The sequence below is a fragment of the Hemicordylus capensis genome, chromosome 1, assembly GCF_027244095.1.
Source record: "Hemicordylus capensis ecotype Gifberg chromosome 1, rHemCap1.1.pri, whole genome shotgun sequence".
NCBI lineage: Eukaryota > Metazoa > Chordata > Lepidosauria > Squamata > Cordylidae > Hemicordylus > Hemicordylus capensis.
Genome location: NC_069657.1, coordinates 51,330,053 through 51,356,100, shown reverse-complemented (window position 1 = coordinate 51,356,100; position 26,048 = coordinate 51,330,053). Strand labels below are relative to the sequence as shown.

Genomic DNA, 26,048 nt, shown 5'->3' with positions numbered 1-26,048 from the left:
TGATTCCTAGGGGGGTCCTCCCGGCAGTGCCCCCAGGAAGAAGTGGGGAAATGTATTAAAAATATTCTCCCTGAAGCTACCTGGAAGTGCATTTTTAACCCATTGTTTTAGTACTTCCTGGGGACAGTGCCTGGAGGAGCCCCCTAGTAATCAGATTGACTGGAGCACTTTTAGTAGTAGCTGTTCCAGCCAGTAAAAACAAAAGAGGTTACAGGCAACGGAGGAGGGGCTGGAAGAAGCTCCCTGCCCTGAAGGTTTCCCTGGCTGCTGGTAAGTCTGATGCTTGTTTAGTGGTGGTGTGTGGTGGGTTTTTTTTGGGGGGGGGGCAGCACTTCCCCTCCTGCCCTTAGAGGCATAACCACTGAACTCTGATAACCTGACACTTCAGTTTCAATCAAAAAACAATAGCCACAGTAGCAAGTCAAGAATGAACATAGGCCAGCTCCAATAGAAACACGATCAGCAGTGCCAGACTAACCCCCCCAAAAAAGAAGAAAAAGAAGAGCCATTTGAATGGCTTAACTCACCTCCTAAAAAGTTTCAAACAATCTGGCCAGACTAGGAAAAGGGTTACCCCAGAGAATGTGCTACAATAGAGGAGACTCTGGCTCTAGTAACTACTTGCCAAATTTCAGACAGCACCCCACCACCACCAAGGCCTCTTGGAGGTATATGGAAGCACATGTGCGAGGGTGTTATTCCTTCAGGTATCCAGAGCCCAGCTCATTTAGGTTTTTAAAAGCCCAAAGCAGACTTTGAATTGATCCCAGAAATTAATCAGTAACCACTACAGTCTTAGATATTAGCGTTATATGGGCTCTGAGCATCCTGTCAGTCGTATGAGCATTGCATTCTAGACCAACTGCAGTTTCTGAAAGTTCTTTAAAAGGCAACCCTTTATAAAACACATTGCAGTAGTCCAACACAGAGATTACCAGGGCATGTATCACAATGGTTAGTCTTTTTTCCCAAGAAAAGGAACAGCTAGCAACAGCTGGCACTCTAAGAAAAGATGAAGAAAGGCATTCCTGGCCACAGATGCTACTGGAACATCAGCAAGCAGAGCTGGATAGAGGAGCATCCCTCAAGCTGCAAATCTGCTTCTTCAGGTGGATTGTGACCCCCTTTCAGAACAGGTCTAACATTTTCTCCTAGTTCAATTAGCCCATCCTTCTTCAACAACTTGGCCTTATCTGGGTTGAACTTCAGTTTATTGATAAAAATAGCTGATGCTACACAGAGTTTTCCCACCCTATTCCACATAGTTTATTTCCACTGGCAAGAAAACACAATGGTCCACATGATGCACAGTGTTACAGTCTCATAATGCTGCACCCCGGGGCTGCTGCGGACTTCAAAGGCAGCACCGACTGTTTTGAAGCAATGATTGCAGATGTAGCGTTTCCAAAGGCTACCTCATTTACGACAATGGGGAAACCTGTGGAAACACTGCTTCTGCAATCACTGCTTCAAAACAGCATCAGGGCTGCCTTTGAAGTCCACAGCAGCACCGGGGCACAGTGTTAGGCTTCATAATGCTGCCCATCATTTCAGCCTATGTCATCATGCTGTAGGTCATACAATGAGTTTCAACAGAAGATAGAAAGAAGATATGGAGAACTAGATGCAAGGATGCAATTGCAAGGATGCAATTTTCAAGGACCCATGTCTTTCATCATGACTAATTCCTCCTTTATTGTCCATTATTAAAGGACAATTATTATTTTTAATCAAAAATTAGTCTCCAGTTAATGAAAATGTACCAGTCTGCAAGTGAGCTTTGCTCAGACTCTTAAAGTTGTAAAACATTATGCAATCAACTTATGCAATCTTTGGGGAAATGAAATGCACATTCCACATCACTTCACATGTGCAGCAAACATGCATCTTACCTTAGTAGCCTTTTTAACGTATTTGGCATTGTCTTTTTCAATATCGTGCCAAGATCTTATGGGCAACTTGAGTTCATCCCCTACTACCATCCCAGGTCCCTGGGTAGCAGGTCCACCAATAAACATCATTATACGGGCACCAGTGTTAGGGAAAGTACACTGTGGGACAATAAATATTTTTTCAAGTCAGAAAGCAAAGTATCTTATAGTCATGTTGCTTTGCCTTTTGGAATTGTTTATTCAATTTATGAAAAAGATAGTAACATGAATGTCACAAATACTACAATTTAGACAAGTATTGTTAACAATTGAATCAAATAAATAATGAGGAATCTAATAAACTTTATTATTTATGCCAGATCTTCTTTTGTTATTATTAAATTTACGGTCATGGGCCAAGACATATGGCATAAAACCTAATGAACAATAAAACATACAATTTATAAGTGCATAGATCTATAGAACTAATAATAATATAACAAAATTTAGCTGTAACATAAGATACTACTTCATCCAAATCTGACAAAAGAAATTTTACAAGATCCTCATCAGATGACACCCCCCTGCTGTGTATCAACAGGGAAATCAATCATTGTCTAACCTCATGACAGAGTTTACTTACAGTGGAGCAAAATATGATCTCTAGTTTCTATATCACCACAAGGGCATTTTCTGTTTTGAACAGAAGGTGCTGATATCTCCCTACTAAAAGAGCTGAAGGAATCACATGAAAGCACGCTCTCAAAAAGGCCCACATACATTAACAGATATAGAATAAAAATAACCAGCCAAGACAAACCCTTATCTCATTTTTAGCGGTGAATAATAATTAGGCAAAAGAGCCCTTTCAGCTTGCAGTTCAATATTTTCAGTTCTTCGACGCACTGCCTTCTTTGCACCAACAAATCCTAACTCTAGTAGAGCAAGAGGATTTAAGCCCATGGTGGGAAGTTTCTCCAGAATGGTAAGCAACCATCTAGGTTGTGGATCAATCGATAGGAACTTAAGTATAAGTCCCATTGGATTATGGTGAATTTTTAGCCAGTAGTTAATAGCTGACATCCAGATACTTGCTTTAATTTTAATTAGACCTGCTTCTTGGCGAATCACTGAATTAGGTGTACTTCTAGATGCACCAAATAAAGATCTTAGAAAGGACGTTTAAATGGGCCTAATTGAGCCCTGTACAACATCTGTGCAATTGGTTGCACTACAAATAATTTGATGGCAGCTGGTATATGAAAACTACCCTGTGAGCGAAAAAGAAACATTGGTAGACTTACCGTGAAGGGTTCTTTTTCTGGGTATGGGGAGGGCATCCTAACGTGATAGGTTATCAAGCTCTGCATGCTCCGAGACAGGACCAATCAAATTTCAGCTCACTTATGTCTATCCAGGCAGCTGTCACTCATCCCCAGTTCCAGGACTGTAGAGCATAGAAAAAACATAGAGCCAAAGAAGGAGAAGATATATGCCACAAGGTTCAAAAGGAAAAAGTGAGAGCAGTAGAAAAGTGACAGCAATAACTAAACAACCCTGGGAGTTGGGCCCCCCCCCCCAAAAAAATATTACTTTATCATTCGCGGGAGGGCCGGATGCCCTCCCCATACCCAGAAAAAGAACCCTTCACGGTAAGTCTACCAATGTTTCTTTTTCCTTGGTATGGGGAGGGCATCCTAACGTGATGGGACGTACAAAAGCAATCCCAAGGGCGGGAGCGGATGATTAAACAACCTGCTGCAAGACTGTCCTTCCCATAGCCGCTTGAGCAGCGTGAAAGGATGGAATCTTATAATGTCTGATAAAGGGAGACACTGATGCCCATGTCACCGCCTTGCAAATTTCTTCTAAGTGGGCGCGAGCAGAAAAGGCCACCGAAGTGGAAGCGCTTCTCGTGGAATGAGTGGTAATGGCTCGAGGAATAGGCAGCTGAAGAGACTCATAAGCCAAAGTTGTGGCAGCTCTGATCCATCTACTTAAGGAAATTTTGGAGGCCCTAGCCCCCAAGGACGCAGGCTGGAATGACACAAACAGAGAGTCAGTCTTTCTAAAGGTCTTGGTCCGCTTAATGTAGAGTCTAAGAGCTCTGCGTACATCAAGGGTATGCCAAGACCGCTCCTTCGGGTGAACCGGACTAGGACAGAAGGAGGGTAACACCAAATCCTGACTCCTATGAAAAATGGAATTAATCTTAGGCAAAAAGGTAGGGTCCAATTTTAAAACGACACAGTCCTTTTGAAAAATGCACAACTCGTCACGCACTGAAAGAGCAGCCAGCTCAGAGACCCTTAGTGCAGATGTGATAGCAACAAGGAACAGAACTTTAAAGGACAAGATCCTCAAAGGAACCAAGCGCAGCGGTTCAAACGGAGCTTTAGTAAGCGCCTTCAAAATTAGATTTAAATCCCAAGAGGGAAACCTATGTACAGGAGAAGGAGCCAAGCTGGTGGCTCCCCTCAGAAAACGCCTGATGTGAGGATGCAAGGCAGAAGAACCCGGTTCCAATAAATTCAGCACTGATGACAATGCAGAAGTTTGTCTTCTTAGAGTGCTAGAACGAAGACCTTTTTCAAGACCCGCTTGAAGAAAACCTAGAACCTCTGGAACCCCCGCCATGGATGGAATGACATCTAGTTTATGTCCCCAGGCACAACAAGCCGACCAGGTGACTTGGTAGATTCGCGAGGTGGATGATCGTCTCGAAGCCAAAATGGTGTCTTGCACCTGGGTAAAATATCCCTTGGCTTCTAGGGTCTTGCGCTCAACCTCCAAGCGTGAAGGCGTAACCAGGTGAGGTCCGGGTAGTAGAGAGAACCTTGCGATAGTAGATCTCTTCTTTGAGGAAGAGACCACGGTGGATGAACTGACAGTCTCAGCAGGTCGGAAAACCAAGGCCTCCGAGGCCAATAAGGAGCTATCAAAATCACCTCGGCTTCTTCCAACAAGAGCTTCCTCAGGAAGGAGCCTAGAATCGGAGTTGGGGGAAACGCATAGAGTAAGTCCTGCAGCCAATGAGAAGAGCGGGCATCCACTTCCTCCGCGTGAGGAGAAAAGTATCTGGCGTAAAACCTCGGCAGCTTCGTGTTCGCCTGCGAAGCGAACAGATCCAGCTGTGGGCGACCCCACCGGCCTGCAATCTCTTCAAAAACTGCTTGGTGGAGACCCCACTCTGCTGGGTCTATCCGTTGGTGGCTTAGCCAATCTGCCTATAAATTCTCCGTGCTGTTTAGATGTTCCGCTGTCATGGAACACAAGTGCATTTCTGCCCAACCGAACAGCAGGTTAGACTCCCGCATGAGGGCCTTCGATCTTGTGCCGCCCTAGTGATTCACATGAGCTTTGGCAGTTACATTGTCCGTCCTTATCAGGACATGCCTTCCCTTCAAAAGACTGTGGAAGTGAAGAAGAGCCAGACGAATAGCTTTCAACTCTAACCAATTGATGGTGTTCCTTAGATCCCTCTGGTCCCACAAGCCCTGCACATGGCGTGTAAGGCAGTGAGCCCCCCAACCAGAAAGGCTGGCGTCCGTAGTCACCACAACCTTCCGGGGGGTTTCCAGCAGCACGCCCTTCTCTAGGGCTGGCGAAAGCCACCAGAGAAGGGAGTGCTTGACCTTCCATGGCAGACGAAGCATCAGCTGTCTTCTTTCCATAATGGCCACCTGATGCGGAAGAAGGAACCACTGAAGTGGCCTTGAATGCCATCTGGCCCAGGGTGTACATTCCAGGCATGCAATCATCAATCCCATGAGTTGGGCCAGAGACATGAGGGAGCCCTGGTGCCTGAACATCCATGGTTTGATGTGGTCTACAATCTTTTGCTGCTGATCCGGTGGTAGGGAAACTGTGCCTGCACTTGTGTTGAAGACAACGCCTAGGTGCTGGAACACCTTCGAAGGTGTTAGGTGACTTTTGGCACGGTTGATGACAAAGCCGTGATCCTCCAATATCTGAACCACCTGAGCTATGTCCCTGGAGGCCTGAGGGAATGACAGAGACCAGACCAAAAGGTCGTCCAGATACGGATAAACATGGAGGCCCTGGAAGTGCATATGAGCTATCACCGCCACCATCAGCTTGGTGAAAACCCGAGGGGCTGAGGACAACCCAAAGGGAAGGGCCCTGTATTGGAACTGCCTCTGGTTGTAGGCAAATCTGAGATACTTGCGGGACGCAGGGTGAATTGGCACATGTAAGTACGTTTCTGAAAGGTCGATTGATGACAGGTAATTGCCCGGAAGTACTGCTGCCTTTATTGTTCGTAAAGATTCCATTCGGAACTTGCGTTTGCGTACAAAGTGATTCAATCTCTTCAGATCCAGGATAGCTCGCCAGGAATCGTCCTTTTTTGGTACCAAAAAGAGAAGCGAAAAGACGCCCACACATAATTCCGTCAACAGAACCGGTTCTATGGCATGTATGACGAGTAGGTGTTGAATGCTTTGTTCCATCAAGATTCTTTTGGATCTCACCTTGGAAACAGGCGTTATGAAGAGAAAATCGGGAGGAATATCTACAAGGTCTACAACATATCCCTAACTCACCATACTCAGCACCCACTGATCTGTGGTGTTGTACCCCCAGGCTTGTGCAAACTCCAAAAGCCTGCCCCACACCGGTATCACATCATTGCTTACGGTTCTGATTATTGGCATAGCCTCCTGAACGTGCCCTGGCTGATTCTCTGCCCCTGTTTTTCCAAGGTTGTCGCCAGGTAACTCTGAAGGTAGATCCACGATCATCTCACCCTCTGAAGTTATCTCTGGATCCAGAATTGGCAGGTCTATTAAAATTTCTGAAGGGACAAAAAGAATTCTGAAAGGCATTATTTCCCCTGAAATTCCTTCTGAGATCCCCACGCCCAACCGGCATGGCCTTCTTTTTATCCTTAGTGTCCACCAAAATTGGATCTAAGGATTCCCCAAATAATTTCCCCCCTAGAAAAGGAGAAGCCGCCAAGGTGGACTTGGACTTGGCATCTGCCCGCCAATTTTTTAGCCATAAACTTCTGCGAAGCGCCACACTAGCTGCCATAGCGCGAGAAGCGTGTTGTATGCAGTCCAAACCAGAGTCTGCCATAAGGGCAGAAGCTCTGGCTAGTTTATTCAAGCCTTGGCGAAGTTTTAGATTTTCTGGTGGAACCAGTTTCACAAGCTCCTTCGTCCACAGAATGGAGGCACGGGAGAAAATAGAATTAGTGGCAGCTGCCCTTATGACAGTTGCAGATGCCTCGTGCGTCTTACATAACAGGTGATCGGTTTTCTTTTCTTCTGGCGTTTTGAGAAAGTCATCTCCCTCCTTATTAACCAGAGCACCGGTGACCAACTGGGCCACAGGCCCATCAACAACAGGAACTGCTAAAAGAGCCATAATATCAGAGGGTAATGTATACAATTTCCTTGGGAAGGAAATGGCAGGTTTAGTAGACCCAGGTACCCCCCACTTAGCAAACATGACATCTTTAAATAGAGAGGGAAAGGGTACAGTGGCCGCAGAGACAGATGTGGATGAGAAAACCTCTTGGTCCAATCCAGAGACTGCAGGAGTGCCAGTCTCCTGTGAGACATATTTAATGGCTCTTTTGGCCTTGGCCAGTAAAATTTCAAATTTGGAGGCAGAGAAAAGTTGAGTAGTATTAGGCTTCTCCAAGGGAGCCTGTTCATCAGACAGTTCCCCCTCCTCCTTTTCAGACTCTGAAGTCTGTGTATCCTCAGAGGGAAGCACTGGACGTGGAACCACATTCTGAGAACGCACCGGGATTCCCGGGGCATCCTGAACTGTCTGGACCCCCTGCATTGTAATAAGGAGAACAGTAGGTTGATTATTCAAAGGAACAGCAGAAATATCAGTGGTAACACGTTTTGGAGCCCTTGGAACCTCCTCAGGATGAGGAAGACGGGTGGTGAACATGTTTCCTCCTTTTACGTCTCCATCTGGTGGAGTCTTGCAAAAAGGAGCGTTCTGCCATAGGAATAGCCCGTCTAGCCAGGCTAGAGTCCGGTGAGGAAGAATAGGAAGGTCTCCTAGACCTACAGGGGGGCGCCACTTGTAGAGAGGGCGGCTGTGCAGTGGAAGGTTGTAAAAGAGAACCTAAAGCCCCAGCAGTCGAAACCGGTTGGGAAGGACATAAGGAGTTCCCGACTGAACTCATAAGGGGGGAAACCACTTGCAAGCAATGCCTTTTAACAAATTCCCCCAGCCATAGCAACTCACCCTCTGATGGCTGGTGATATCCTGGGAGAGGAGGCATATCGGGAAGCGCCCTCAGACTTAGCCGCTCGGCTGCAGTGGCAAACAATGCTGCAGCGGCGGACAAAAACGGACCCTGAGACGGGTCGGGGGCACTCAGCGCTGTCAGCGCGATTAGCAGACCCTGAGGAGGGTCGGTAGCGACAGGCGCCGTTGGCGCGATTTGCAGACCCTGAGAAGGGTCGATAGCAGCAAGCGCCGTTGGCGCGAAAATCAGACCTTGAGGGTCGAAAACGGAGGGTGGCGGTAGAACGGAACTTTGAACCGACGGAGGCCCATTGAGCAATAAGGAACCCGTAAAGGGTTCAGAAGGCGGCAGTACGAGTCCAGGGTCCCTAACAGGAACAACAGAACGGGACTTAGAAAGGAGCGCTAAAATGGCCGCCGCGCCCTCAGCAGTTAGATAGGGCGGGAAAACGGAAGACGGTTGCTGTGCCTGAACTGCCTGTAATTGCAGCCTTTCGCTCAGCGGAGCGCTGCCGGGGGAGAGCTTTGACTTTTTCTTCTTAGCCAAGACCTTTTCTTTTAAATGTTTGGTCTTTTTTGTCGCTTTTTTGGGCGGCGGAGCCAGCAGAGTAGAAGCCTCCAGAGGCTCAAAGGTCTCTCCCCCTCGAACAGTAACCGAAAGGCTTAAGCTCGCAGTCCCCTCGCAGCTCGTGGCTGAGGGAACAATCGCGGCTACAGTGAAGGGGCCCTCCAAAAGGGAACCCTTCAACATGTCCCCCATATGCGCAGGCTCCATATCCAAAGTCAGTCTCAATGCGAGTAAGTATAAATTTAAAGTAATTAAAATAAAAAGCGAACTACAAAAGGCAACTCCCTTCCCACCCTGGCACACAGAAGAAAGGAAGGGAGAAGAACTGGCCTGAGTAGTTATAGCAATAGAGAAGTTAAAGGCTGTGACAATTTCTCACAGCAGGAATCAAGCTCTGTCTGCGGAGCAAGACAGGACTGGAACGGGGATGAGTGACAGCTGCCTGGATAGACATAAGTGAGCTGAAATTTGATTGGTCCTGTCTCGGAGCATGCAGAGCTTGATAACCCATCACGTTAGGATGCCCTCCCCATACCAAGGAAAAAAATCTCAAAATAGCAGATGAGGAATGCTTAGCAGAATCAGCGGTCATCTTAACATGTGAAGATAAGAAACCATTATAATGGAAAGTCACACTCAGATATTTATATTGGGTCTGTTGTTCTATCTGCTGACCATTTATTACCTATCTAAAGTTCTTACATTTGGAACTGAATTGCACTATTTTAGTTTTAGAATCATTTTGCTGCAATTGCAACAAGAAATTACTTAATAGGAAAAGATTTTTAAAATCTCTGTTTGCAATTGGAGATAGCAATCCTCATAACATTCAGATTTTTAAATAATATTCACATTGGTTTAACACTGCTATCCAGAGAAGGTCTGAAAGGTGTTAGTGTGTGTGCTTTTTTTTTTTTTTTTTTTACAAAGGTATAAAGTAGAACCTATTACCTCTAGCAGTCCGACAGCTATGGAAAGAGCCACTCCAGAAGATCGCAAAGGTCTTTTCCCTTGGGGAACAGGCCAAGGATCCCGTTGCAGTTCACCCAAAAGATCAGTAAGATTCATGTCAATTTTCTGCACTGGCTGTAAGAATCTGAAGATAAAACACACAGTAAGCAAGAGACATTTTTTTTCCTCCCTTGAAATTTTTTTCATGGGATTTTAGACTATATACCTATTTCTTAATGCCTTCAATCAGACTGAACTACCTCTCTAAAGTCTCAATCCAACAAAGCTGGTTTTGGCTTCTCTGCAATAGCAATGACAACAAACTGAGGGCCAGAATAGAAGAGGGCTTTGAAAATGCTGCAATATCAATATCAACCAACATTATGCATAGCAGACATTAGGGACATAGGCAACATTAGGGACCCACCGGGGCTGCTTTGCAACATGAAAGGAAGCCCCAGCAGTGTTTTACAACAGGGCAATAGCTGGCCACCATTTATATCACAAAGTTACAAAACAGAGCTTATGATAAAGCAACTTATTTTAAAATATATATTATTATTATTTAAAATGTACCAAATACCTGTTAGAAGATGGCGGCTGCTGCACCTGAGGACCACGTCCTACTTGTGAAACATTCATTTTTGTAAGTCCTAGCATTTCCTGTGAAGATTATATTTTACACAATAAGGTTGAATATAGTAAATATTCAGCAAGTGAACAATAAACACAATTTCATTTTTAGGGAGATGAAGAAACATTAGGTTAGATCTCAAATTTTCACTCTGTGAATGAAAGGAGAGCTGCACTCATGAAAGGACCTCTTCCATGAGCAAAACTCTTCTATCTATGGCAGTTCATTCTGTTCATAGAGAGAGAAAACCTTCAGACTCAACTCATATTTCTCATTCATTCAAGTTCCTCTGTTAAAAATGTTTTACTGGGGGGAAAACATTAAAAACAGATTTATCATTTTGCTCATATAATTCAGTAAGGAAATGCTCAGTTAATTTCCTGAACTAAGATTTTGTTCAGATAGGCACAGATCTTCTGCTAGCATCTACAAAGATAAAGCAATCACAAAACCAGGAAAACAATTTTTAATATTAATTTTATATACCTGAAGCTGTTTTGCAGAGAGATCTTTTGTCCCTCTGAAGACATAACTTTTGGAAATTCCTTCACAGCCAAGTTCATGAACTTGAACCATTCTCCCAAAAGTAATAAGCCCCACCAATGCAGTTGGAGGTAGAAGACTTAATGACATCTGCATGGATTCCTTCAAAGCTTGCAAGTCTTCATCTTCCATACAGGTGTCAACAACATAAAGAAATATCAAAGGCATTTGAGGTCCACGCTTTAAGGAAAAGTGAACAACAGTATTAGTCATGAAACAGCCTTCGTAGGTGATTACATCAGACAAGACCACATGGATGCCATCATTTTGCCTCATGCAAAACCGTCTTCAGAGCTGTTGCTCTGTCCACTTTATAACACAAAAGCACACACACACAAACCTTCTGACACAACCCATAGTGGTGCACTGACTTGCACAGACACAGCTACAGCAGATTCCCTTGTTGCATAACACAGTACTGCTTTACTGCCTAGGATTGCAATTGCATTAACCAAAGTGTGTAGGAAGAGACCTACATGGCTGGCTCTGTGGTGATCAAAATGGCTTTGATACAAGCAGTTCCTCTGCTACTCCCTTTTTCCAAGCCACACACTATGCCATATCTGGTGTCAATAACTGTTGCTGAAAGAGTAACTTTGACCTACTATATTGCACCAATGAGTGATCTGCACAACCCCCCATGTTGGAATAAAATGCTGGCACATTGGCTATTGTAACCCATCCCAATTCAATTTTGCTGGCTTAACAACCCCTGAGATCACACAATTTCAGTAACATTGCTTACTTGTACTACATATTCAATACTAGAAAACTGAGGTAAGAGTTCTGCAGGTTGGTTCATCTCGGATATGCCAGCATATGTGGGAGGAAACTAGAAATGAAAAATGAGCAAATTAAATGAAAATTTCAAACATGACACACTTTTACAAACATTTATCTATACTGATCTTTCTCCCTCTTATCTATAAGTGTTAATATTGCTGCCACTCATCTCGCAATCCAAAACACATTTACTTGTAAGAAAGCCTATATACATGTTTAGCCTACTTTCCAGTAAGCTTATGAGATCACTTCTGTGTGTGTGTCTGTGTCCACTCCTATCAACTTCGCAACGCCTGGACCAATATAAACCAAATAGAGTACAGTTGTAGGGACACCTTAACAGTGTAGTTTGTGATGATGTCATCCACCCCGATCCAAGATGGCGGGTGTATAAACTTTTGAGGCGCAAGTGGGCTAACCTGTGAACCACCTAACCGATTTGAACCAAATTTGCTACAGCTATAGGGACATATAGGGATGCCCTAATGGCATGGTGTGTGATGATGTCATCCACTCCAATTCAAGATGGTGGCCACGTGAACATCTGAGGTGCAAAAGGGCTAATTTGTGGACTGTCTGACCCATTTGAACCAAATTGGGTACAGTTGCAGTAAGTGGTACATAGGGACACCTCAATGGTATAGTTTGTGATGATGTCATCCACTCTGATTCAAGATGGCAGACAAGTATACTTTTGAGGCGCAAGTAGGCTAACTTATGAACCGCTTAAACGATTTGAACCAAATTTGCTACACCTGTAGGGGCACATGGGAAAAACTCAATGCCATAGTTTGTGATGTCAACAACCCCGATCCAAGATGGCAGACATATGAATTTTTGAGGCGCAAATGCATTAACTTGACGACTGTCTAACCGATTTGGACCAAATTTGGTACAGTTGTAATGAGTGACACAGAGTGACACGCCAATGGTGTCGTTCGTAATGTTGTCATCCGCCCCGATCCAAGATGGCAGACGTGTGAACATTTGAAGTGCAAGAGTTCTAGTTTGTGGACCTCAGTTTGAACTAAATTTAGTCCAGTTGTAGAGACAGAGAAAAGAAAGTAGACTGATTAGTTCTTGTTTCTTACCTGATTTCTCTGATAACAAAAATTACAAGCCCATAGTTTTGCTCTGTAATCCACCTGGCTGCAGAAATAAAACATAAAATGTGTTAGTAAATTATGGCTGTAGGTCAGATACACTGATCAGATTTCATACTCAAACATGACCACAAGAAATACAACATTTAGCCACAACATTTATTCAGATCCTGTTTATCAAACATTTTCTTCTTAGGAAATGATCACTTTGCTTTCAGAAAGTTCTCTCCTGTCAAAATTTATTTTGTTCTGGAGAGTGACGGATACACAGAACCTTTTGCATGGACCTAGTTTGCTTATGCACATGCATGGAAGCATTGCCAACTCTCCCTTTGAGCTGCAGGCCCTCATGTCACACAATGCCACTCCGGAGAGCCCCACCCGCAGACTACAAGAGGCTACAATGGAAATAGGCAGCAAACCTGAAAACCTCTGTTGCATGTTCATAACACTGTCCAGGGTGAATTCTGGTGAAAATTAGGTTATATTCTTTAATTATAATGTCCCTGCTAACTGAGCAAAGAGGTACCTTTCAAAGTGGGGATTCTCTTATATTTAGCAGGGGAAGAGCAACTGACCCTCTCCAACACCAGCACAGCATCCCTTCAGGGGCTGTTGTTGGTATCTACCTTATGTTTTTTTTTAGATTGTGAGCCTTTTGGGACAGGGAATCATCTTATTTATTATTTATTTATCTTTCTATGTAAACTGCTTTGCAATCTTTTGTTCAAAAGCGGTATATAAATATTGGTAGTGGTAAACAGTTTTTTAAAACATGGCATTTAAGTAGTTTTTAAATGTTATTAAGATATTAGACTCAAGAATTCAGCCTTTGATTGTCATGAATGTTGTCTGTTAACCCTATTACTATAGTATATACTTGTAAGTAAAAAATGTTCATTTCCATTAACTTACAGAGTCTGGGTACCGAGGATAGTTTTCAGAAACTCATAGGTGGTATTAAAGAGAGACTAATTACCTATGGGCACACTTTTGTTTTTTGTTTTTTTAACTGTCCCATTATGGTTTCCAGTCAAGCAAGCCTACAAAAATCCAGAAAAAGTATCTGGAAAAAACTCTTCTCTACGACTGCCTAAAAGTGTTTGGAATCAGGGTGCAACTTTGTGGTATTTTAGTTGGTCTTAAAGTTTTTACCCTACTTTGGCTTTCCCCACTCTCGTTTAGCAGCAGAATATTCCTGGGACCTAGGCTGATAAATGACTTTGAAAATGGGGACCTGAAGCTAGAACTCTCTCTTTCTTAATTGTAAAATAAGCAAAATAAATGTTGAACATAAATATTGGAATCCAGACTAAGTTAGTCATGACTAAGCACCACCAAGATCAAAGAGAAATGACTAAGTCCAGTCCCATTAATTTCCAATGGGACTTAGTCACAACTATCTTAGTCTGGGCCCTGCCCCTTCTGTCATCTCCTGGAGCCATCACAACAATTGCATGTCAAGAGTTGCCCTTCTTTTAATATGATAGATTCACTATAAATTCAGATGCTAATATTTACCATAAGTGTATATGTGTAATTTCAATGAGATCACATATTGACGCCCATATCAAATGCCAATACATATACAAGTTGCTCAATAAACTGTGGCTTTCACCAGCCGCTTACTGTGTTGCAGCAGGCATAAAACTGCTCTCTAGTACCGGATCTTCAGCACCATTTCTTGATGTTTGAGGGTAGAAGTACCCGTTGCCTTGTAAAATGCATGCTCCCAATCCCACACATGACAAGCTAGCATGAATGCAAGGTTGGTGGAGTCATTTGTAGGAGAAAATGATCAGGAGGGAGGGTACTTAAACCTTCCTGCAATCACCAATTCTCTTGTAGTCATTTTTCCTCAAGTCAGGCTTATTTTCAGCCTGAGGCCAGCTGGGGGAAACATGGATTTTTAAATGCTTATATCTGCTTTGGAGACTTTTTATGAGGCTCTTCCTTCTTCTGAGATGAGAAGGGTATCAAACAGAGATAGAGCATTTTCTATTGTAATAAGCTAGCTCGGAAATTCCTTTCCTTGGGATGTCTGCTTGGTATTTAGGTACTACATAAGGGTCTGTTTAGTTCTGTATATCTTTATAAGGCCCTTAGTTCATTATCATAAACCACTGTAAGACACAGTGTGGAAAAGGCAGAGGATAAATAAAATTTAGGTTATATATCGCCATATGCAGTTACAGAACAAGTATAACAAGTTAGTCTGGTTAGCTAAGGTTGGTCAAGGAATGAATGAATGACAGTATTACAAAAGCAAAAGGTCATTAATATAGTTTACCTGAAGGCTCAGGAGTTCTAATGACATTCTATACCTTGTTATAAATTAGAATTATTATGCATTATAAATATGTATTATTAGAACAGTTATACGGATGTGTATGGGCAGAGAAAAATTTATGACAATATTTTTTGGGGAATTGCCAGTTTTATAATTTTATGGAGTAAGACAGATTCTGCAGAGGAAACATGTGCACAAATACATTTAAAAACAACCTTAAGTCCAGAAAATATATTTCTTTATGTGTTTTGTGTTAAATAACTATGAATGTTTTTGTTATGTATAATTCTGTATACTATTATAATTTTAAAAATGGTCAACTGCTTGTGATGTTTTTGACAGCGAAGTTCAGAAAATAGATATGCCTATCAAACTTTGGAATAAATAGGATTGTAAACATTATGAGAAGCAACATTTTCACTGCACCTTATTAAAAAAATGCTTTGTTACAGTACTGATATGCAAGCAAAATTAGATTACCATAATGGATTTAGAACAGCACGGCAGGTAGTTCTACTGCACAGGACAGGCTCGTACTGAATAGGAGGCAAGTCGGGCCGCTCTTTCAATGGTGTAAACAGGGAGGCCACTGGAACCACCATTCTTGTGGCTTCAAGACGACTAGAAGGCCATACGTTCCAACTGAATCGAACACCATCCCTGTCTTCATTCTGCTGGATGAACTCCAGGAAGGTTGCCATTACTATACCTTATTTCTGAAACTGAAAAACATCAATAGATACATGCAAGCTTTATAGAATAAATTAGAAACCCAATTTGGGTTTTTAAATTAGAAACCCAATAAATCCAAGCCTTGCTTTATCTGAATGGCCTAGGGGTCATCTAAACCATCCGGAGCACTTTATATAATGTTAATTTGTTATAGAGTTTACAGAGGGGGGAAACGAGGAATGATAACCAGGAGTTTCAGTTGGGATAGTGTAAGTCCCACTGCAATTGAGAGAAAGAGAATCTCTCAAGAAATTAGCCCTATCTGGGTGTTCAGAGAAAATGCTGGGGAACACGCTTACAGGGCTGGAAGTGCGTCGAAAGTCCTGCTCCCAGCCCATTAGTCACTCTACCACCCTGCTCTTTATGCTTAGAGCAGCGTTTGTCTGAAGAAACAAACACTGTAAGCATGACTGCCCCCAATTCCATGATCATGAGACTGGGGCACCCCCAATCTCTTGGTCACTGAAACAGAGGCAGTCACGCTTACAGCGTTTATCTCATCAGACAAACGCTGCTCTAAGCATAAAGAGCAGGGTGGTAGAGTGAGTAATGGGCTGGGAGCAGGACTTCTAACCCTCTTCCAGCCCTGTAAGCGTGTTCCCCAGCATTTTCTCTGAACATCTGGACAGGGCTATGGTAACACTTCAAAACATTACAGCAATATCAGACAAAAAGACAGCACTGTAACATATCCTTTGGACTTGGTTTGCGAAATGTTGGCCAACATCCATACTAAACTTCCACTGATATATCAGGTTTTTCTGCTGCACAAGAGGCGGTTTTCTGCCACCTCCCCTTCCTTCTACAGCTGCTTGTACCTCCTGAAACCATGTCTCTGACAGTTGGGGAACCTTCAGGGAGATAGTGACTTTTGGGAGTCACAGGCAGCTGCAGAGGAATGGAAGGATCACTGAAAATTGTCCTTCCCCACACAATGGAAAAATCTGGTGCATCCACAGAAGGTTGGTCTACACGTCAGTCATTATCTGGCACAAACCTACTCACAGGGTTGTTGTGAGGATAAAAATAACCATGTATACTGCTCTGAGCTCCTCGGATAAAGAGCGGGAATATATATATAAATACATACACACTTACTGTGGACATTTGTTATACCATTGCAACCATTTGCGACATGCCTACAGTGCTGACTATAGAAGTACAGATATCATGACCAAACACTTACATTGCACAAAAAAATTATCTATCAACCAATCAATCAAATTTGTACACAGCCCCAAACTTTAGTCTCTGGGCAGTTAACAATAACATAACATACACAAAACTTAAAACAATTTAAAAGTCAAACACAGATTAAAACCTAAAGATTTAAAAAGCTGAAAAAGCTTGGGTGAAGAGGTGGGTTTTCAAATGCTTTTTAAAAACTGTCAGAGATGGGGAGGATCGTACTTCTGGGAGTGCATTTCACAATCTTATGGCAGCAACCGAGAAGGCCCATCCCCATATGGCCACCAGCTGAGTTGGCGGCAATGGAAATGGACCTCTCCAGATTACCTCAATGAGCGGTGGGGCTCATAAGTAAGAGGATGGTCTCTTAAATACTCAAGGCCCAAGCCATTTAGGGCTTTATAGGTTATAACCAGCACTTTGTATTTTACCCAGAAACCTACTGGCAGCCAGTGCAGCTCTATCAGCAAAGGAGTGATACAGTCTCTCCGAGATGACCCAGAGACCAACCTGGCCACCACATTCTGTACCAACTGGAGTTTCCGGACTATGTACAAAGGCAGCCCCTCTTCCAGCACATTGCAGAAGTCACGTCTGGAGATTACCAGCATATGTACCACTGTTTTGAGGTTGTTCATCTCAAGATACGTACGCAGCTGGTGTATCAGCCAAAGCTGACAGAAAGCCCCTCTGGCCACTGCCTCAACCAGAGATACCAGGGAGAGGTGTGGATCCAGAAGCACTCCCAGACTGCGTACTTAAAATAAGTTGGCACTAAAAATATAACAGTACTGTAACTCATTTTAAATTAGATTACTACATGGGTTTTTTTAAAGTATCAGCCAGACTTGCCACTGAAATAACAATGCAGAACAGAAGTGAGAGAAAGGGAGAGATAGGAGAAAGAAAATCTTTTAACACTCAAAAGCTACTGACAACCAGTCTTCTCTCTAAGGCATGTACATGTGCGCACACTCACAAGTTTTTTTATGTCCACTCAGTTAATTTTAGGTCCCACTCTAGTTGAATCAGGAAGGCCCCACTCTGAATGCATGTGCGCACACTGCCTTGATACTGCCGCCCAGAACAAAACTCATTCCACACACAGATGAAAAACCTTAGAAAGAACACTGCTGACAACAGGTGTAATGTCTTCAATAGAATGCCGCCACCATTCCTGTCAAGACACAGCCTGGGATTTAACTATTCAATCAGCTTTACAGTTTTTCCAGTAACCAGTTCAAACTTCAAAAAGTCTTCACCAAGCTTTACTTATATTTGTTATTTTAATTCCACAATCTTATCAACATTTTGTAACAGTAATTGTAATATTTAGAGGCATAAGATACTAGTTGCCTTTAAGAAATGGCTTAAATTCTGGAACCACCACCACTACCATGTGTCTGTGTTACTAAAGGCGATAGTATCCCACAGCATCACATTACAGCTAAACTATCCCCTGTGGCCCTATGTAACTTAAAACAGTTTGCTTAGTTCAAAAACATTTCAGGTTCCAGTTTCAGAAATAATTACATGGTTACAGGTTTTGGGTGTTTGTTTTTTGTAGGTTTGTGATTTTACTGTAAACTGCTGTGCAGGTCCTATGGATTAAAAAAAGCTAAAAGAATAAAATAAAAGCACAACACAATTGCAATGAAATCTGTTGCAGGTGGAAACAAAATCCATGGAATGACATAGATGAGATCATACAATGGAAGCCAGCTGTAGTGGAACCTATGTTGCACAATCAGAGGTGCTCTTACCCCTGGACACCAGGGCCAAAGTCCAGGGCCTCCACAGCTCCTGGGGGGCCCCAAATCCTCTTTAGTCTGTCCCGGGGAGGGGGTCACCAGGTGGAGTATGATGCGTAATTTGCAGGGGAGGGGGCCTCCAAAGGCCTTTAGGTCCAGGCTCCAAAATTACTTAGGTGCACCTCTGTGCACAATGCATTTGTTTCATGCAGTATCATAGGCACCTTATCTCCTTGCTCTACTGCTGCAAGGCAGCCATCCTCTGTTGAGCAGCTCATCATAGCCATTGCTCCAGTATGCAACCTGTGTGGTATAAATGTGCTGCACAAGAGGCTTTGGGGGGATGGGAAAGCAAGGCAGTTTCACTAGAAGCCCTGTCTCCCCTACATTAAGTATCAACAGAGCGGCTACAGACCTCCTGTGACCAACACAAACACAGCACAACCATAAAACACTGGAGTAAAGGATTTGTAGGGGACCTCCTATCTTGACTACACACATGGGTTCCTGACCCCTCCAGCATCAACTTCTTAAGTTTTGCACACAGTAATGAATGTTACCATTCCTTCCTATATAAGAAATCCTGACCTACAATGAACTAAACTATTGTTAGATGGCATTATCTTCTACACAGTTTCCTCCAGTTGCTACAGTGGCTTCAAGATGCCAGTGGAAACATTCAAGCACACAAATTCTAGTACTTCTAACAGCTGTGTCATCTAATTGTATTGAGCAGTCTGCAACAGGCTTTTGAAACTTTCAGGTTTCAAATGCATCTTGTTAAGCAGTACAAAGAGGGATTGTAAGAGGGGGACTGTTGGGGGGTAGGGAGAGTCAGTGTGCCAAAATCACAAGTGCAGCCTCTAGACTGCAGCCCTGGCAATTATACATACAAATCAGTCCATAATGATAGATTTACCATTGAACTCTGCTCTTTTTTTAGATTGTGAGCCCTTTGGGAGCTGTCTTATCTATATCTATATATTTAATTCTCTTAGCCGGTGCGTGTCCTGAATTTGACGGCGGAACTCTCGCGAGACATTGAGAGAGTTCCTGGGCCCAGTGAGAGTTGAGGGGACAGAAAAAATGGCAGCAGTGGGGGCGGGCTGCAAGCAAAACGGCCAGAAAAGGTGGCATTGGGAGGCAGAGGCAGCAGGACAGCCTGTCCTGTCCTCGCCAGGCGGTCCCCAGGTATGGGAGAGGCGGCGGCGGCCCAACCTAGCAGGACGGCCGTGCCAGGTATGAGAGGCGGAGGCGGCGGGACGGCCTGGCCTGGCCATCCCAGGTATGAGCGGCGGCGGTGGCGACCTGAGCAAATGGGAGGCGGAGGCTGCGGGACGGCCTGGCTGTCCCAGGTATGAGAGGCGGTGGCAGCAGCCTGAGCAAGTGGGAGGCGGAGGCAGCGGGACGGCCTGGCCGTCCAAAATATGGAAGAGGGAAACTTTTTGGCCCGCTGCTCCAGTAAGAAGGACCTGGCTGTGGGGGCAAAAGATAGTGGGGGAGGGGGCCGGAGAGTGGGGGGCAAGAGAGAGTGGGACAGGAGGGTGGGGGGAGGGGGTAAGAGAGAGTGCAGCAGGAGGGGGGGAATAGCAGGCCCCCAAAAAGCGCACAGATGCTCTGTGTGGGTTGGCTAGTTTATTTATTATTTCTCTGTGTAAATCGCTTTGGAAACTTCTGTTGAAAAGCGGTATATAAATATTTGTTGTTGTTTCAAAGACAAACTTATGGTCAGCTATATGAATATTTGCACTGGCATCTCAGTATGAGACAAATTTGCTTGGATGCTTTAGTAAATTTAATTTAGCATAAATGTGTGTCAAGCACAGGAAGTCCTTTCCATGAAATAATGGTCTTAGCAGGAAAAGTTTCCACTTCATATAGTAATTGCAATTTGTTTTATTACTGCTTACATGTTCTACAAAGAGCAAAGTACATTCAATGCATTGATTAGAATAGTAATCTTCAAACTTTTCAGACCTGAGACTCACCTTTAACCCCAATCTGCAATATGGGACTCACATTTTAATTACTTATTTTTAATTGTATTCATTTGTCTTTCTTCTCTCTACCTTCCCTGCTCCCAAGCCTTACCTTCTCTTAAAATATCCAGTAGAATCCTCTTTAAGTCAGGCTGCAACCTATTTGTAAATCCCAACCTATCAATGAAGTCAATGGATCAGAAAATAATGTGCCTACATTTCTTCAAGGCCATATTATAGATGGCATGTTTCCAATATGGCAAATACTTTAAGTTTTCGCAATTTCCCCCCATTTTCTCTCTCTTATTTACCTTTTAGATATGTATTAGCATCTAAAATTACCAAAACGTGCAACTTGACAGGCTGTGGTGTTTGTATCTAATGCATTATCTAAAGTGATACAGTATCTAATGTGACTCCTGAAGATGTGGACAAGCTGCTTGGGGCAGTAAGGCCTACCACTTGTCCTCTGGATCCTTGTCCAACTTGGCCACTTCTATCAAGCAGGGAGATTGTTGGAGGTGGCCTAGTTAATATCATAAATACATCATTGAAGGAGGGTAGGGTGCCTCCTTGTCCGAAGGAGGCAACAGTTAGACCGCTCCTTAAGAAGCCTTCCCTGGACCCCTTGGCAATGGACAATTACAGGCTAATCTCCAATCTTCCTTGGTTGGGCAAGGTAATTGAGAGGGTGGTGGCTGACCAACTCCAGGCAGTTTTGGAGGAAACTGGTTATCTAGACCCATTTCAAACTGGCTTTAGAGCTGGGGTTGAAACAGCCTTGGTTGGCCTGATGGATGAACTTCACCGGGGAATCAACAGAGGGAGTGTGACCCTGTTGGTTCTTTAGGATCTCTTGGCGTTGTTCGATACCATCGACCATGGTGTCCTTCTGGATCGCCTGGGGGAATTAGGGATAGGGGGCACTGCTTTGCAGTGGTTCCGCTCCTATCTCTCAAGTAGATTCCAAATGGTGGAGCTTGGTAACAGTTGCTCCTCAAAACAGGAGCTGTTATATCGGGTCCCTCAGGGTTCTATTATGTTACCAATGCTTTTTAATTTCCACATTAAACCGCTGGGTGAGGACAGGAATTCTGGTGCTGGGTGTTACCAGTATGCTGATGACACCCAAATCTACTTCTCCTTTTCATCTTTATCATCAGGAAATGGCACTCATTCTCTAAATGCCTGCCTACAGGCAGTAATGGGCTGGATGAGGGATAATAAATTGAAGCTGAATCCAAGCAAGATGGAGGTGCTCATTGTGGGGGCTCAGAATCTGAGGGCTGAGTTAGATCTTCCTGTGCTGGATGGGGTTACACTCCCCCAGAAGGAGCAGGTGTGCAGCTTGGGAGTACTCCTGAACCCAGGCCTCACCCTGGTATCTTAGGGGGAGGCCATGGCCAGGAGTGCTTTCTGTCCACTTTGGCTGATTCGACAGCTTCACCCATTCCTTGAAGAGGATGACGTCAAAACAGTGGTGCATCAGCTGGTAACCTCCAGGCTTGACTATTGCAATGTGCTCTACATGGGGCTGCCTTTGTACGAAGTTCGGAAACTTCCATTAGATCAAAATGCAGCAGCTAGATCAGTCTCTGCGGCAACCCGGAGAGACCATATCATGCCTGTCTTGAAACACTTACACTGGCTGCCGATATGTTTCAGGGTAAAATACAGAGTGCTGGTTATTACCTCTATTTATTGATTTGATTTGATTTCCATACCGCCTTTCCAAAAATGGCTCATGGAGGTTTACATTAAAACAAACCTAAAATCAATTAACTATTAAAATAAAAAACTGTAAAAACATAAAACCATTATTGTAACAATTAAAACAGTTTGTAATTTAAAGCTCTGAATGGCTTAGGTCCAAGTTATCTTAAGAGAGTGCCTTCTTCTACATGATCCCCACCGCACATTAAAGTCATCTTAGGAGGTCCATCTCCAATTACCACTGGTTCGTCTGGTGGTGACTCAAAGGCGGGCCTTCTTTGTAGCTGTTCCTGGGATGCAGAATGTTCTTCCGGCAGAAATTCTTAATTTGAGTTCATTATTGGGATTTAGGAGAGCCCTGAAAACCTATCTGTTTAGCCTGGCCTTCCAGCATTTTTAAACTGCTGTAAATGTTAGGCCTGGTTCCCTAGGGTTTTTAACTGTTTAAATGTTTTAACTGTTAACTGGTTTTATGCTGTTTTAATAGTTTTGATTTTAATTGTTAATTTATTTTAATTGTTTTTATTTTTATGTAAACTGCCATTTTTGAAAGGGCGGTATATAAACTGAATAAATAATTAAATTATACGCCTATTTTATTGACAGGCAGATTCCAATATTTGTGTGCCTGATCCCGTTAAACACTTGGGAGTGGTGGGAGCAACACTGGAATAGCGATGATGCTGGTATTTAGTAGGCATGGAGGAACTCTGCCTACGCAACCCGCACCCACATGCTTTTTGGGTAAAACACAGCATGTGTGCAATCTAGTTTACAATGAAGGTGGACTGTGCAGTACATAAGCCATCCAAAATAATAATAATTTAAGGCACCTAACTCATTGCTGGATTGTGGTCATTAGCTTTTTAATACATTATTGAAAAGCTAGACTCCTTGAAATTCATCACAATTCATGTCCCTACAAAAAAAACCTCCACATCCCCATATCCAGAAATCTATTTGGTGCGTACATAGAGCCCCTGGTGGCGCAGTGGTAAAACTGCCGCCCTGTAACCAGAAGGTTACAAGTTCGATCCTGACCAGGGGCTCAAGGTTGACTCAGCCTTCCATCCTTCCGAGGTCGGTAAAATGAGTACCCAGAATGTTGGGGGGCAATATGCTAAATCATTGTAAACCGCTTAGAGAGCTCCGGCTATAGAGCGGTATATAAATGTAAGTGCTATTGCTACATACACATTTTGATGCATTTTAGAATAGAAGAACTTCCTTTACTTCTTAAATGCACATTTCTAAATAAGTCACTAGAAACTCTCTCAAACTGCTGCAATCTTAAACACATTTGCTAGAGAATAAATATCATTAAACTCAGGATTTAACTTTGAGTAAACATGTTTAGGATTACACTGTGTCTCCTATTTGAAGAGATTATATAGTTTCTGCAAACTTTTCAAAAGTGAACACTACACTTCTACAAATGTTCAGCCCTCCGTTGAAAGAAAACCTTTAATTCTATTTCAACATACCTACTAAACCCATGATTACAAATAAACCCCTTGGAGAGAGCTTGTTTTTCTAAGAGTCCCAGCAGAACAGAGATTACAGTTTATGACAACATAATTCAGTCCCTCAAGCCTACAGCTATACATGAAGTTTAAAATTAAAACTCGAACTGGTGGCCCAGACACTTAAACAACAATCCTGAATATTATTTTGCCACTTGATTTGATAGCTTTCTTGCTTTTTAAAATGCCTTAATTACATTCCTCTTCACGAGTTTGACAAACTGGATCTGGCCCAAAAGCTTGAACTAAGACATATTTGTTAGTCCTTTTTTACATGATTCAGAACGTTGTTGTTTGAATGAAATGTGCACTCTTTCCTCAAACTCGACAAGCCACCAGTGTTTTGCTCAAATGAGAGGGGACAGAATTTACAAAAAACAAGTAAAGCTTCTTTAATGCTCCCCTACAGTCTAGGAATCATTTCTGTTCCCTGCCTCTGCCTCTTTTTAAGTTCAAGAACTATAGCACACAGCTGTTCCATTCGGCGGCTTCCGTCCCAGTCTCCCCCCTACTACATAAAGTGAGCTACTGACAGTGTACCTTGGACACGATGGGCTAGGTTAGACTATCCGCTTCTCCCTCAACATAACCTGGCAACCCTAATTGCCTTCCAAATCTATCTTTTTGATCTCAACAATATCCAAACAAGGTGGGGGGCACAGAAGAGGGAAGAGGCTCGGTTGAAGAGGGAGAACACGGTTTTTGTAAACCTACCCAATGATGGCCTGCCTTCTTCTCCTGCCAGGCCTAGACCCCCAAAGGCTCCAGCCACTGTGTGCTAGAACCACCCCCCACCCCACCCCACCCCCCAAAGCACGCACAATCCAAAGGGGAGCCGCGGCACCACCTCCCATCCCCAGACATGCCCTCAGAGGCAAAGACTCTTGTGGGCGACAGTGTGAGAACCAAAACTATATGGAGGAGAGGTGGGGAAGAGGACTGTTTAGTTCACAGCGGGAGGAGGAGGAGGGGTGGGCGCCCCAAGCCCCTCTCTCTCCCCTGACTACTAGGGGGAAGAAGGCGTGCCACGCCTCCTCCTGACAAAGCCCATGGGGGAGAGAGGAGACGCCTATCCCGTAGCGAGCACATACCTCCACCTACAAGACCAAAAAAAAAAAAAAAAAGCCGCGGGGTTGCCCAGGGGGCGTAGAGACGACCAGGGTATGTCAAGGGGGTCGTTGCCCCTTCTTCTTCCTGCAGTGGTCGCTCGCCGAGGGAGTCTCTCCCGTGCCGCCTCCCCTGCTTCCTCCTCCAGCCTTTCCTTTGCCCAGCCAGCTCAGCCCTCCTCCTCGGTTTCTACCAACCTGCCTCAGCCCGAAGAGCCGCCTCCGCCTGCCCACCTGCCGTGCGCGCCTCTCTCTCTCTCTCCCTCACGGCTCCTCCAGCACTGCCGACGCAACCAACATGGCTGAGGGGGAAAGCCGGTGCCACGTCAAAGGGCAGAGAGCGCGCAGAGCGAGCGAGGCGGGGCCGCCAGGGGGAGGGACCAAGGCCGCCTCCTCCTCAGAGCGGCTGGCCTAGGAAAGCCGGCAGAAAACCCCCCAAAAAATCAAACCCAACCCAAGCGCCCACGCGTGTCTCTGCAACCGCCGCCGCCGCGGGTGGGGGCGAAACGGGTGGTGAACGAGGAGACTCTGGGCCGCGATGACTCAAGCAGAAAGAGGCTCGTCCAGGGTTGCGCGATAAACAAAACTTTATTTGAGGGACTGACTGTCTCTTTTTCCAAAGCAGAGTAGTCCCCGTATCATTCCCACACATGTGACTTCTTGTTCCGGTTGATTCAGTACACCCCTAATCATTCTTGAGAGAGATCTTTTTACTTTTGCCAGGTGCAGCATCTCTGGTCATAAAACTAGCGACTGGAAAAGCATCACCTGTTTTAATGCCTTTAATGCCATCACACATTTCAAACACAAGGGGGCTCTATCATATATAGAAGCTGGCTTCCTAGGAGGGGTGTAGCTAGGGGAGAGGGGGCCGTGTTCACTTTGAACTCATAGGCTCAATTATAGCTACACCCCTGGTTCGTAGTCTGTGTGATGCAGAACTAGGAGCAGGGAGATGTGGGTTCAAATCTCTGCTCAACCTTAACAACCTTAGCTAACCTTGGGCTTGTTATTCTCTCAGCCAAGCCTACCTTACAGGGGTTAGTGTTAGGACAAAAAGGGATATCCCCTCTATG

The 26,048-nt window shown here is 44.1% G+C and overlaps 1 protein-coding gene across 1 annotated transcript in view; it reads right to left on the bottom strand.

Moving 5' to 3' along the window:
* The window catches only part of SEC23A (SEC23 homolog A, COPII coat complex component), a 57,911-nt gene extending 32,441 nt beyond the window's left edge, over window positions 1-25,470 (bottom strand). Inside the window, exons 1-8 of the mRNA XM_053283176.1 lie at window positions 25,171-25,470; window positions 15,461-15,702; window positions 12,679-12,736; window positions 11,550-11,636; window positions 10,748-10,984; window positions 10,211-10,290; window positions 9,628-9,772; window positions 1,893-2,051 (exon numbers count right to left, since the gene is read on the bottom strand). Of these exons, the coding sequence (XP_053139151.1) occupies window positions 1,893-2,051; window positions 9,628-9,772; window positions 10,211-10,290; window positions 10,748-10,984; window positions 11,550-11,636; window positions 12,679-12,736; window positions 15,461-15,681 (987 nt within the window). The 5' untranslated portion in view covers window positions 15,682-15,702; window positions 25,171-25,470. The remainder of the gene's footprint in view (window positions 1-1,892; window positions 2,052-9,627; window positions 9,773-10,210; window positions 10,291-10,747; window positions 10,985-11,549; window positions 11,637-12,678; window positions 12,737-15,460; window positions 15,703-25,170) is intronic.
* Window positions 25,471-26,048: the final 578 nt, after the last annotated feature.